General features: G+C 38.1%; 1 protein-coding gene across 1 annotated transcript in view; it reads right to left on the bottom strand.

The window, feature by feature from the left end:
* FBXO4 (F-box protein 4) overlaps positions 1-10,219 on the bottom strand; it is a 13,781-nt gene extending 3,562 nt beyond the window's left edge. Inside the window, exons 1-3 of the mRNA XM_012649627.1 lie at positions 9,997-10,219; positions 6,303-6,538; positions 3,507-3,769 (exon numbers count right to left, since the gene is read on the bottom strand). Coding sequence (XP_012505081.1) covers positions 3,507-3,769; positions 6,303-6,538; positions 9,997-10,185 — 688 coding nt within the window. The 5' untranslated portion in view covers positions 10,186-10,219. The remainder of the gene's footprint in view (positions 1-3,506; positions 3,770-6,302; positions 6,539-9,996) is intronic.
* Positions 10,220-14,300: the final 4,081 nt, after the last annotated feature.

The raw sequence follows: 14,300 nt of genomic DNA, 5'->3' as shown, positions 1-14,300 counted from the left end.
TGCTAGGCTTTTAATAGTCCTTTTTATACCATCATCACTATCAACAGCAACTTTAACAGTAGCAGCTGCATCATAGTAGGTACTACTATTTATCCTTAAGACTAAGACTCATTTTCATATTTTTATGTTTCTCATTTGTCTTATAATCCATGTATACATTCAATGAAGTCCCTTTTCCGCCCTCTGAAAAGATGTTTTTAAATTGATGGGGAGTCACCAACAGCATCTAAGAAAATTAAAGAACTAACTACAAATACTGAAATTTGGAATTAGACAGACTTGGATTAGAATCCCGAATTTGTCACTTATGGCCATTTATCTGTGTGCTGCAGTTCAACATCAAAAATATTAATAGAATAATATGTTCTTCTTAGGCTTCTTATGAAGATTAAATGAGATCACATATATAAAACTCCTAGTAGAGTGACTGGTAAATAACAGGTGCTAATATTAGCTTCTTACTACTTTATATCAGAATCATTCGACGCTGTTATTTGTTCTTCTTTCTCAACCTCGTCCCTCCTTTGGCTGTGTCAATATTCAGTGGCTGATTCTCCTCTTGCTTCCTGGGAAAATCCTTCTGGACTTCCATGGCTCTACTTCTTCTTGCTATATAAACATCCTCTTAAATCTGGTCACTTCTCTGCATCCCCACTCCCTTTAGTCCAAATTATCAGCATTGCTCACCTGGACTTCTGCAATCACTTTTTTTTTTTTTTCTTTTTTGAAGACAGGGTCTTGCTCTGTCTCCTAGGCTGGAGTACGGTGGCCCAATCATAGCTCAAGGTTACCTCGAATTCCTGGGTTCAAGTGATCCATCTGCCTCAGTTTCTCAAGTAGCTGAGGTTATAGGTGCACACCACCACATTAATTTTTTTTTAATTTTTGTAGAGATCGTGTTTCGCTATGTTGCCCAGGCCAGTTTCAAACTTCTGGGCTGAAGTGATCCTCCCACCTTGGTCCCTCCAAAGTGCTGGGATTCCAGGCGTGGGCCACCACACTCAGCCTGCATTACTTCTAACCAGTCTCCTATATCCTCTTGCCTCCTACTATCCTTTCTTCTGACAGCAGCTGAAGAGATTGCTTAATAATGTATATCTAATTATGTCTCTTCTCTACAAAGCCACTGCTCTTCAAAATAAATGAAAACTTAAGAAAATTGGACCCAAGCCTAATTAGAGATAATTCTAGCCTTTCGTACTCTTTATTCCTGCATTATATCAAATCCATTTCTTTAAATAAGCCATGCCATACCATTTCGTGTCACCATTCTAGGCAACACATGTACAGAGTGTTAGAACTCTTGGTGCTAGGACTGTAACCATCCTAGGCCAGGTGACTCTAGTCCATTAGCCACCAGGTCTGGTACATTCTCCACAAAGAGGTCATAGCAACAAATCTACCGTGTTTCTGATCTTTGTTTTCATCAGTTAACTCCCAGAGATTATCCTCTCAACTCATCTAACCTCAGTCCAACATGGTGTCCATGCTCTTCTGCACTTCCTTGCCAATGATGTAAGCCCATATTCTCTCATTTAGCAGAGTTTGAGGCATAAATTAGCGTTTTTAAATAATCACTTCAACTCCTCTCTAGCAAATGGAATTGCCTTTTCATAATCAGCAAATTTCCCCATAAACTCAACTTCTTTAAGTACTCTTTCCATCTAATGGCCTTATCTGAAAATGACCTCTGCCCCTAGGTGCTGCTTCTCTTGCAGAGAACTCTCACATAGCAAAGTTGCTTATTTTTCACACCTCAGAGTAGAGGGGGGGTTGATGTTCTCTTTACTCCCAATACCATGTCTAAACCATTACTCACCAACCTTCTTAAAAAAAACTTCCACCTATTTGAGAAACACACCATTCAGCTGTAGCACTATCTTCCCTTCCTTGACCTTGCATTTATAAATCTCTGTCTAATAATCCCTTCCCTCAAACATTAACTAAAGATTTCAGCACCTGACTCACAATCTTCCTCTCCATCCTCAAAAGCTTTCAAGTCCATATGGATTCCATATGACTTCCAAATATCGATTTCTAGCACAGATCTTGTCCTTAAGATCAGGATGCATAAAAGCAATCCATAAAATCATTAATTCATTCACCAAGTATCTAGAGTATGCCTACTATGTGCCTGGCACCACAGATACAATTAAAAATAAAGCTGACCAAGATTCCTGCCTTCATGGAGTTTCCATTCAGGTGGATTGCTTTTAGTAGGCATCTCTACTTGGATCTCCCATAGTTATCAAAGTCAATACATTCCAAATAATAGCTATCATTCTTCCTACACAGATCTCACCTCTACCCACACTCCCCAAAATTTCTCTTACTCCTCCAATGATTCCTTATTCTACTGAATCCTCTATCATACAACATGAAACCCAAGTAAGAAACCTGAAGCCATCCTTATTACCTCTAATTTATATTCATTCTGTCAATTTTATATCCTTAACACTCATTCTCTTCTCTTCATTGTCACTAACAATGGAGGGTTAGTGACAGATCTTCTTCATATTTTTATCATAATATTATAAGTGGCTTCTTACTGGGTATCCATGTCTTTAGCCCCTTCTAATCAATTCTTTATTTAGGAGCCAGAGGAATCTTTCTAAAATGCAACCCTAATCACCTCAATCTTCTGCTTAAATTCAAATGCTTAAGCATGGCATATAAGTTTCTTTTCAAATAGCTTCACTCTTTTTAAACACACAGAACTATTTCGAATGTGTCCTGCATATCCAGAGTTCTGTGATTTTAGAAATGTAGTTCTCACTGCTTAGAATACTTTTTCTCTGTCCTTTTTTTTGATAGCCTATAACCACCCACCCTAATGATGCATATAAGGCATCATTATCAATAGAGAATCTTCTTTGACCCTTACCTTTCTACCCAGGAGATAATTACATCATATTCTAATCATCTGTATACTTGTCTATGTTCTCACTTAGACCAAATATCTACAGGGCAGAAAGAAATTTTTGACATTGTTTGTTTTAAATCTCTGCATCACTAACATCTAATAGGTGCTCTCAATAAGTAAAGCATAAGCTAAGCTATAGTTTTATGTATGTTTATTATATATACTGCCTTGCCAAATAATTACGCATTGTTGGGTTTTCCTTTCATAGAAAGAGGGGAAGGAGCTCTTTTTTGGAAATTCCAATATTTATCAAAATACTTTGCACATAGATGCTGAATGTTTTTTTGCTGATAACTTTCTTTTAAAATATAGTAAATGTGATATCCACTGTACAAATACAATATCCTGACAACACATAGTTTACTTACACATAATCTTAAACTCTGGATTACAAAAATTTGAGGAATTAAGAGGAAGTTTACTTCTTATAATAGGTAAATTAATTTTTTTTCAGTCCATGTGAATGAACCATTACTGCACTGTTATATTTGAGGCTGTCCTCCAAAAGTGCCATATTTCATTACAGCAAAGAACTAATTAAAAAATAAATTACTTTCTTTTTAAAACTAGTGTCAAACTCAAAATGTTTGAATTATTATGTACTGTAAATTAATATGAAAATTACCATCAATCTGTCTCTGAGGTAAACCAGCCATTGGGCAAAGTTCCTTGGAAGACATCAAGCTCAACACCAAAGATGTATTCAGTTCTTCCAAACCTGGTCCAAACATAGCAAATCGTGGTTCATTCTGAATGATCAGTGAGTGTAAAAAAGAGGTGACAGCTCCATACACAGGACGGCTGGATTTCGAAGCTCTTCTTGTATATGGACAGCATGTTTTATAGCTGTATAAAATTGTCATAATTAGAAAATTAACACAGAAAACAGTTAGCCAGTTATTCATTCAACAATATATAATTTATTGACAGAATGGATGAAATGACTATATAGTCCCAATCCTCTAGGAGGACAGTGGAGAACAGACACCACCATAATATGTATGAACAGTGCCGTGACAGGGAAAAACACCAGGCACTCTAGGAGTGGGAGTGACTCAGAAGCCAAGAAAATCTTCCCCAGGAAGTGGTTACTTATTTTCTAATCTTTCACTTAGATTCTCTTATGGAATACTTGTTTGAATAGTCAAAATTTACTACATAGAGTAATGGTTCTCAACCTGAAGAGGTTTACACACCTATCCTCCAGGCACATTTGGCAATATCTGAACATTTTTTTTTTTATTTCAGGATATTATGGGGGTACAAACATTTTGGTTCCATGTTACGACTTTGCCATATGCAAACCATGATTTGAGGCATGCCCTTCCCCCAACCCCAACAATGTTCACCACGTCCATTAGTTGTGAGTTTACCCACCCCCAACCCTCCAACCCCCAAAGAATATTACTACTGTGTCAGTACCTTAGTGTTGATCAGTCAGTGCCAATTTGATGGCAAGTACCTGTGGTGCCTATTCTTCCATTCTTGTGATACCTCACTTCAGAGGATGGGCTCAAGCTCTAACCAGGAAAGTATAAGAGGTGCTAGATCACCATTGTTTTTTATAATTGAGTAGTATTCCATTCCATACATAAATATGGTAAAATATACCATATTTTATTAATCCACTGAACATTTTTGTTGTCACAACTAGGGAGAGCAAGGGAAGTGTGTAGAGGCCAGAAATGCTGCTAAACATCCTGTAATGCACTGAGTAGCCCCCAGAACAAAGAATTATCTGGCCCAAAATGTCAATAGTGTTGAGATTGAGAAACTCTGAACTAAAGATAAGCTACACAGTTAGCTTAATGTCCTAGAAGTTAAAAAAAAATTTACTAAGACCACAAATATAACCAAATTTCTTAGGAACTCCTATTAATAGCCTCAAATATGATAGTTCATTAAGTGTTAAATGTAGAGAGAGTTTCAAATGTTCCTCGTAGCAACCTAGCAAACTAAGAATTGTGAAAGAAATAATTCAGTTTCTTTCAATAGCTATAAATCTCTAAACTAGCAATTATACATTTTATCAAAAATTAAAACAAAATTACTCAAATTAAAATAAAACATTAAGTACTTTAAATAAGTCAAGCTGTTTAAGACAATCACTAATATAACAAAATCATTTTTATTAGAGACCTTGTAATTCACAAAGGGACAAAAACTAGCATTGAAGCTAGGTAGACCTGCCTAAGCCTCATCACTTTAACTAGTTATATAAGCCACTTATAGTCTGAATTTCAGTTTCTTCATCACTATTATTTAAGAAATAACAACAACCTAGGGTTCAAAGAATTAGAAATAATTTATATGATCATAAATGGTAGATACGATGATTATTATTATTCCCTGGGAAACTCCACAGAATCACATACACTTGATGCAATGTTGCCTGTGGGGCACTGCAGAGGTAATGCCTAGCAAGTGAGTGGCATTTGTTGAGATTATATATAACAAATCATGTACATTTTGATCCAGTAGTCTCACAAGACTTGACATAATGGCATCTGTATTAGAATATGGTAAAGCTCTGAATAACTTCAGTAAAATTTGAAAAAAAAAAAATCCTGTATGTCACTACTGAATCTAGCTACAGACAAACAATTCTTACCTAAAGCGTAAGTATTACATGTGGCCCTCCAGATCCCCAAGTGTGGACCCTCAACTAAATCCAACTTCACAGAAAAAATCCCTTTATTTGTTCTGTAAAATTTTGATTCAGTCAAAAGGCTGCACTCGAGGATCCGGAAGGCCACATGTGGCCCCCAAGGCCACAGGTTCCCTATCCCTCCCTCGATGAACCTCAATTCTACATCAATGATGCAAAGATAAAATCTTGTTGCATGGAAGACTAAATAAGTAAAACATACATAAAGTGTCCCCTGTGGAATCCAATATGCTGCAGTTGCTCAATAACATTAATTCCCTCACCTACATGATATTCAAAGCTATCAATGATCTTGGGTGCTAACAAAAATCTCATTTCCCAGAGCTTTGAGAATGGTTTTCTTCTCTGCCAAAGAACTGCTTTCTGATCTCTAGCCATTCCTTTTCTGGATGTGGGAAAGTATTTACTATTTAACAAAATGACAAGTGTTCTAAAAATAATCAGAATTCTAAGTGTTTTACTTCTTGCCATCTATACTACCTATAATTATTCAAATACTGGTTAGGTACCACAGGGAAACAACAAAATGTTAAAGCTGAAAGGGTCCTATGAAGGAAGTCATTTAACTCAACCCCCAATTTTGACAAGAGAACAATTAGACACAAAGTCCACGTACCCACGTAGTGGCAGGGTCAGAACTAACTTGGATATTGCTTAGTAATACAGTAAAATTTAATATTTTCTTTTTAATTCATAAAACTAGATACTTACACTGCCATGTAGTCAAAAAAGGCACCATCAGTGACCTCAGATATAGGTTTTTTTAAGATTTCTAGATCTGGAAAAGACTTCCAGTCAACAGAAGACCAAGAAGGAAAATCCCGCAACAGAAAATATCTCCACAGAATTGGATCGCGTACAGTTTCATTCCAATAATGATTTGTGCTTCCCAACTGACATAGGTCATGAGGTGAAAGAAATGACAAAATATATAGCTGTATATCAATCTGAAACAGAAAAAAGCACCAGACAGGAAAAAGGAATGAATAATTTATCTTGGAAAATTGCATTTGGTGATAAATTACATAATCAAAAAAGAGTTATTATACTAAATAACTAAAGGTCAATTGAACAGTCAGTATTTTTAATAAATATATCATTAATAATAGTTAAATTTAGTATTTACTTGCCATCAGGAATCATAACTGAACACTTAATTTCTGACACACTGAAACATTCCTGAAAAACCAACCACTGTCAGGATATTTTTCAAGCAAAATAACCAGTTTCTTTAATTTCCCCTCATTGGTATTTTTATATACCCTTTATTTAAACAAGGTAGTTACGGAAATAATTTATTCTTCAAGATAAAACCTTTATCAAGTGGACAAATTTATGATTTTATCATTAGATTAAATCAAAGACAAAAGTGGGACAATTTCTTATTTTATCACTAGATCAAATCAAAGAGTGTAAATCTGTGATCTGAGTTCCACCATATAATCTATTAAACTGTTTCAAAGAAACTCTGCAAGGCGGAAAATCTTGAAGGCATTCTAAACCTGCAGTTTTCAATTTGAAATGGACATCAGAGGAATGTGCTAATAGTCCAAATAAGACACAAAATTGTAATAGTTTCTAAGAATTACTGTTCTCCCCATTTTCTCACTGACATGAAAGTTCAACAATAAATGATATGTATAATTCTTGTGGCTTGTTGTAACTCGAGACACTTATAACTTAGTCATTTATTTTCAATTGAGTGGCAGTTTTGTAACTTCAAATATATGGTAAGATAACAGCCACAGCCACAATGTCCTTGGAGAGTATTTGGTGACCCCTCAAGTTTTGACACATTGATCCTGGGATGAAAGATGCTGGGAACACGGATGGATGCTGGAATGCTTTTCCAAGCCAATCAATGACGACCCAAAATGAGTGAGGCAAGGATCTCAATCAATCAAGGTTTAGTAAGCCAGCTTCAGGCACGTTCAGGACAAACACAAGCCACAGATGCATCTGTCATTGTTTTTTTCTCGCAAAGAATTTTTCAGGTTTAGTATTTATATATTTCCTTAAAGGGGAGGCGGCATGCAGGAAAAGGGGCAGGTAGGTGTAAGACAAATTATTACATTCTTGTGAGTCTTTAGTTAGCGTCCAGGAAATCTCCATTTTTACATAAGGTGAATGTTTGAACAGAAAAAGAAAAGTAAAGGAAGAACCGACTATGCAGATATCTCTGGGTAGGCAGAGGAATGATTCATCTCCTTGTCTCTGATCTGCACCTGGGAGGATAAACTTATAATCAACATTATCAGTGTAGAATTGAACAGATTTTAGTTTTAGGAGCTAGATTTAGTCTGCAGACCTAAAGTTATGTAATGGAAAAAAACCCCAAACTCTGTAATATAATTTAAAGAGGTTTATTCTGAGCTGAATATGTGTGACCATGGTCCAGAGAACCATGTCCTAGAAGCCTTGAGCAAGTGATCTCACAGTGGCTGTGTTATAGTTTGGTTTTATACATTTTAGAGAAACAGGAATTACACATTAAGTCATAATACATGGAAGGCGTACATTGGTTTGTCCTGAAAATGCAGGACATCTCAAAGGGGGTGGGGGGGGAGGGCGGGCTTACAACTATAGAAGGGTTTAAAGACCCTTTGATTTGTATTATAACTGATTAAAGAAATGAAGCTTTGTCTAAAGGCTTGGAATGTTTTAAGTTAAGGAAGTCTGTTAATCAGAAATAATCTACCAGACATATACAGAGACTCAAGTGATCTATTAAGTAAATTGATGACCTGCAGGTCTGGTTTCACCTTTGTCTTACATGGCCTTGGGCCTGTTAATGATTTTGTATTTTACTGTTAACAAAGAATAACTCCAAAAGGGACAGGGCATAACTAGGCGTGTCTGACTTCCCTTTTCCTCATGGCCAGCAATTCAGCTTTAAGGTTTTTCTGGGATCCCCTCGGCCTAGAGGGGGTCCATTCAGTCAGCTGGGGGGCTTAAGATTTTATTTTAGCTCACAGCTACAATACTCATGTCCTTGTTTATGGGAGGCCAGCAAAGAATATCCTTATTAATCATTTGTGGGGACAGTCCTTCTTAGATAGCTGAGGTAGTTTAATTATTTTTTTTGGAGACAGGGTCTCACTCTGTCGCCTGGGCTAGAGCACAGTGGCATCATCAAAGCTCACTGCAACCTCAAAATCCTGGATTTAAGGGATCTTCCTGCCTCAGCCTCCTGAGTAGCTGAGACTACAGGTGTGTACCACCGTGCCCAGCTAATTTTTCTACTTTTTGTAGAAACAGGGTCTCCATATGTTACCCAGGCTGGTCTCCAACTCCTGGCCTCAAGCAACCCTCCCACCTTGGCCTCCCAATGTGCTAGGATTACAGGTGTGAGCCACTGTGCTGGGCCTTCTTTTGCCTTTCTGTGGGGATCTGGCTAGTGCATAATGTAGTAACAGCTATTGATTTGGAAAGGGGTGTTGCATGACTCAGTCTCCAGGCTTGACTTTTTCTTTTGAATAAGGAGTTAGGGGTGGTCCTGAGATTTTTATTTTCCTTTACACCACAGAGTCAGGAATAGTCTCATTTCCTTAACCGAACACTCTGGTGTCCGAGTCCCATGTGCCTGTTTTACGGGTGGAGAACCTGAGGGTGATCTGGCTGGTCACCAGGGCACCCTGTGAAGCCGCTTCCCTATGATGTTTGGGTTGGCTGTGGGGCACAAAGGGTCAACGCCAAGACGTTTCTGGACAATTGTGGCTTCTAAGTGGCAATGTTGCACGTGTAAAAAGAAATAAAAATCTCAGGGCCACCCCCAACTCCTTATGCAAATAAGGAAGTAAAGACCTCAGGCACCTGTGCAGAACTGGCCCCACAGATCATTCATTCGTTAAGGAAATTCCTTACTGACCTCCCATAAGCAAGGACATGCAAACGGTAACTATGTCTAGCATCTAAAACTGAAGCCATTTGATTCCACATTAATAATGAATTACAAGTTTATCTTTACAGGTAATAAAAATGGAAACATACAGAATCATTCTTCCACCTACCCAGGGACATCTACATAATTATGCTTCCTTCACTCCCTTTTTCCCTTCTAACATTCCTCTTATTTTATGTCAAATGTCGATTCCCTGGGCCTAACCAGAATGTGAGCCCCCTTTGCCTCATCTGCCCACCGTCCCCCCCGCCGTTTTTCTTCTGTGTGCCTTTAACATGCGCAAGATTCCAAACTCCCCTTCAGAAAAACAGCCACAGCTTTGCCTGCAGTTCGTCTTTTTCCCAGGCGCGGTCCTCAGCTACGGCTTAGTAAACCGCCTTGGATTGAGATGTTTGCCTCGGTCACTTTTTTGGGTCGACACCGGGAAAGGCTGCGCGGACCAGGCCTGACGCAGGAGGCCCCGGGCCCTGGCGACCCTCCTCCGCGGGCCAGGCAGACGCTCACCGGCAGCCGCGTCAGGGTACTGGCCGCCTCGTCCGCCTCTTTCCCCGGGGCCCTCTGCGCCGCCCTCTCCTTGCCCACCGACTGCCAGAAGGCCCTCCAGCCGCTGAAGATGGCCGCTTCCAGGCGGCACCAGTCGCTGGGCGGCGGCGGGGAGGAGCTGGTCCCGCTGCGCCGTTCGCTTCCCGCCATGGCCGTCGGCACCACACGTGACGCCCGCGGGGACAAGCGGGCGAGTTCCTCTCCCCGGCCGGTCACCGCCCGCCGCCCGCCCGTCTCTCCGGGCGGAGCTGCCTCCGGAACAGGTTAGGCCCCGGGACCGGGCAGGAGGCTGGGAAGTGGCCCAGCTGGGCGTGGTTCCGAGCTGCGTTTGAAGCGCCCGTCAACAATCACTTCCCAGTCACCGGCGGCCTCACCCTCGACCACCGGAACGCACCCACCGCTGTAAATCCCCAGCCCCCTTCTGACTTCCTGCCTTCGCTCAAGACTAAGTCTGCCACTCATTTCCACTCTACCTGGGCGACTCCTGCTTGTTCAGTAGGTAGCCCCCTCACACCATCTCGGGCTGAATAACCAGCCGCTTCCTTCTCAGCACTGCTATACTGGGTGCCAGTTTTTTGTTTGTTTTGTGTTTGTTTCTTCAATCACCGATTTACCATTTGTTTTCTTGGGGATTGGCTAAAATCAATATTATAGAGACAGTCAAGAGCCCAATCATAAAGGACCTTTGGCCAAAATGAGGAGTCTGGGCCCACTATACAAAAATATAAGTATATTAAAAAATTGCGGAACTTATGTATCTCATAAAAGAGCAGCAAAAAAACGGTTAGAAGAAGAGAATCCAGATATCGGATTTTTGAAATACCACTAGTGAGTTTTTTCTCTCTCAAAACAGATGCCCGTACTACTTGCTTTGGTCTTACTTTAAAAGGGCTTTAAGAAACTATGCCAGAGACCACTTTACAAGATAATCTGTTATACAGAACTTTGTATGGTCTATAGGTAGAAAAGATACAAATACTTATTTAGTATCATGTCCCAGTGATTTTCAAGTAGGTTGCTACATTTAATCTAATCCAAAGAACACTGCTCCAAAACTAGATCTCTGTTGCTTAAAGGAATATTTTGATTTAATGTTATATTAAATACCATATAACCAGGCAATAAGAAAAATACACTCCAATTAAAATAATCTAGTGGTTTTAAAGTTCCATTCTTGAGAATGAACAAAATAATAAATAGATCTCCGCATAATCCGGTTTAAACTCATTTTCAACCAGTAATTCCTTACAATATCCAGGACATGCAACTATCCATTCTCTTTGTGAAGATATTCAAACATGGAACTGCTGAATTTTGCTATGATCCTCTGTCCATCATTGTTTTATTATCTCAATGGTCAAAACATTCTCTCACCTCTAACCCAAATCATTTAAAAATTAATCCCCCCATGGCAATTATAGCAACAAAAAAAATAAATAAATGGGAATTGATTAAATTAAAAAGCTTCAGCACAGCTAAGGAAATAATCAACAGAGCAAACAGACAACCTACAGAATGGAGAAAATATTTGCAAACTACACATCCAATAAAAGGCTAATATCCAGAATCTACAAAGAATTCAAACAAATCAGCAAGAAAAAAACAAACTACCCCATTAAAAAGTGGGTAAAACACACAAACAGAAGTTTTTCAAAAGAAGATAGACAAATGGCCAACAAACATATGATAAAATGCTCAACATCACTAATCATGAGGGAAATGCAAATCGAAACCACAATGAGTATCACTTCACTCCTGTTAGAATGACTTTTATTGAAAAGTCCAAAAACAATAGATGCTGGCATGCATGCAGAGAGAAAGGAATCCTTATGCACTGTTGGTAGGACTGCAAATTAGTACAACTCCTGTGGAAAATAGTATGGCGATTTCTCAAACTACTAAAAGTAGACCTACTACTTGATCCAGCAATCCCACTACTGGGTATCTGCCCAAAGAAAAAGAAGTCATTTTATCAAAAAGACACCTGCACTCGAATATTTAACACAATTGCAAAGACGTGGAATCAACCCAAGTGCCCATCAATTCATGAACAGATTAACAAAATGTGGTATATGTATACCAAGGAGTACTACTCAGCCATAAAAAAGGATGAATTAATGCCTTTTCCAGCAATTTGGGAGGAATTGGAGACCATTACATTATCCTAAGCAAAATATCTCAAGAATGGAAAAACAAACATGTACTCTCTAATAACTTGGAACTAACTGATGGGCATACAAGTGCACAGAGGGAAGTAAAAGTCATTGGAAATCAAGTGGGAGGTGGGGGGAAGGGGAGGGGCAAAAACCCACCTAATGCGTACAATGAACACTATCCAGTGATGGGCACATTTATAGCCCTGACTCAAGCCATATAACAAAAACATTTGTACCCAGTTAATATTTTGAAATTTAAAAAATTAATCTCATTTTACCTTTATAGTCTTCAAAATAGAAGATAAGGTCAGCATCTTCATAAAACTATTAAAGTCTTTAAGGATCATGGTAGGTTACAGAGAACATATAAATAAGTTGTATGTATATAAATAATTAAATATATATATTTAACATCATATATCAGCACATAACAGAGTGCTTATTGTTCAATAATGGACACTTAATGTTTATTGGTGTGAATTTACATTCAAAAAGTGAGTATCTGAGGATCTAAATGTCAAATAGCAGAAATCTAATAAAGCTTGATAGCTGAGGCTCTGAGATCCAAATTTAACTTTCATTATTTTTCTTACATGCCATTGCTAGGGGCCAATAACCAATCCAATTGCAGGCTCAGTTCTGTGAGGCTATCCGGATAAGAAAAAAATGTCATGAATTGATTAACCATTTGGCAATTTTCCTCCCTCTATAGGATGTGATTTACTTTGAGAGTAAAAAAGAATTGGCACAATAAAAAAAAATCAGTTCAAGTATGAAGTACTGAAATGGTATCTGTTGACAGAGAAAAAGTTTATTTTTATTATGGAAAATGTTGAACATATTAATACATAAAATGAGAGTGAATAATAAGTTCCTATGTACCCAATATCCAAGAGTCAAGTTATCAACACGTGGTCAATCTTGCTCTGTCACTATCTTCACCTAATACCACACCTCCAACTCTGGATTCTTTTGAAGCAAATCCGAGACATATCATCTCATTCCTAAATGTCTCAGTACCTGTCCCTAAAAAATATCCTTTAAGAGACCTAACACTAAACCCATTATACCTGAACAATTTTAATTCTTTAAAATCACCAAATACCAAGTGTTTAACTTCCTCATCTGCTTCAAAAATAATTTTTTCACATTTTTTGTATTGTTTTTTGCAGTGTCATTATAATTTTACTTTTTTTATTTCAGAATATTACAGGGTACAAACATTTTGGTAACATGAATTACTTTTGTACAGTTTGAGTCAAAGTTATAAGTGTGTCCATCACCCAGATGGTGTGCATTGTACCCGATCCCCTCCTCTCCCTTCCCACCTGCTTGATTTCTGTTGAATTTTACTACCATATGTACACATGAATGTTTATCATTTAGTTTCAGTTTAATAGTGAGTACATGTGCCATTTGTTTTCTCATTCTTGCAATACTTCACTTAGGAGGATGGTCTCCAGTTCCATCCAGGTTGTTACAAAAGGTATTAGTTCACCATTTTTTTTTTTTTAATGTCTGAGTAACACACATTTGGTGTTTTTGAATAACCCAACAAGGTCCACACGTTGTACATATTTTTAAAACTTAAATTTTATTCTATAGTTCTCCCTCCTTTATTTTCCTTTGCAATTTGTTAAAGAAACCAACCAGGTTGGTCTTTCTGGACCACACTCTGGACTTTCTTGATGGCATCTATTCCTCCGTCTCACTCTTGGTAAAATTCAGGTTTTGTAAAATATTTCATAAATGGTACTGTGTACTGAGACTGGAAGTCATAAGTCATTCTCGTTTTCTCATGTTCAGAGTGATCAATCATTTCAAGGCCTGATCCATTCAAATTCCCCATAAGCTTTTCGCCTCAAAGATTTATCAGTTATCAATGAATAATATTTGCTTATAAGTTACAAAATGTTAGTATTCTAATTCTATAATTCCTTGTATTAGATGAATTAAAGAAAAATTTTCCTTCTTCAACCATGTGATTGTCATGCCTAAGACCCAGAATCAGCCATATTCCCAGGGAGCCCTGGTTCCTTTTGATGGAAAATGGTATTTGGACATGATTTCTAGGCCTTTCTAGTGTCCTTTTTATATAAAGAGAAAATA

This window comes from Propithecus coquereli, unplaced genomic scaffold (assembly GCF_000956105.1).
Source record: "Propithecus coquereli isolate 6110/MARCELLA unplaced genomic scaffold, Pcoq_1.0 Scaffold110, whole genome shotgun sequence".
NCBI lineage: Eukaryota > Metazoa > Chordata > Mammalia > Primates > Indriidae > Propithecus > Propithecus coquereli.
The sequence above is the reverse complement of the archived record's forward strand: the minus strand, read 5'-3'. Positions and strand labels throughout refer to the sequence as shown.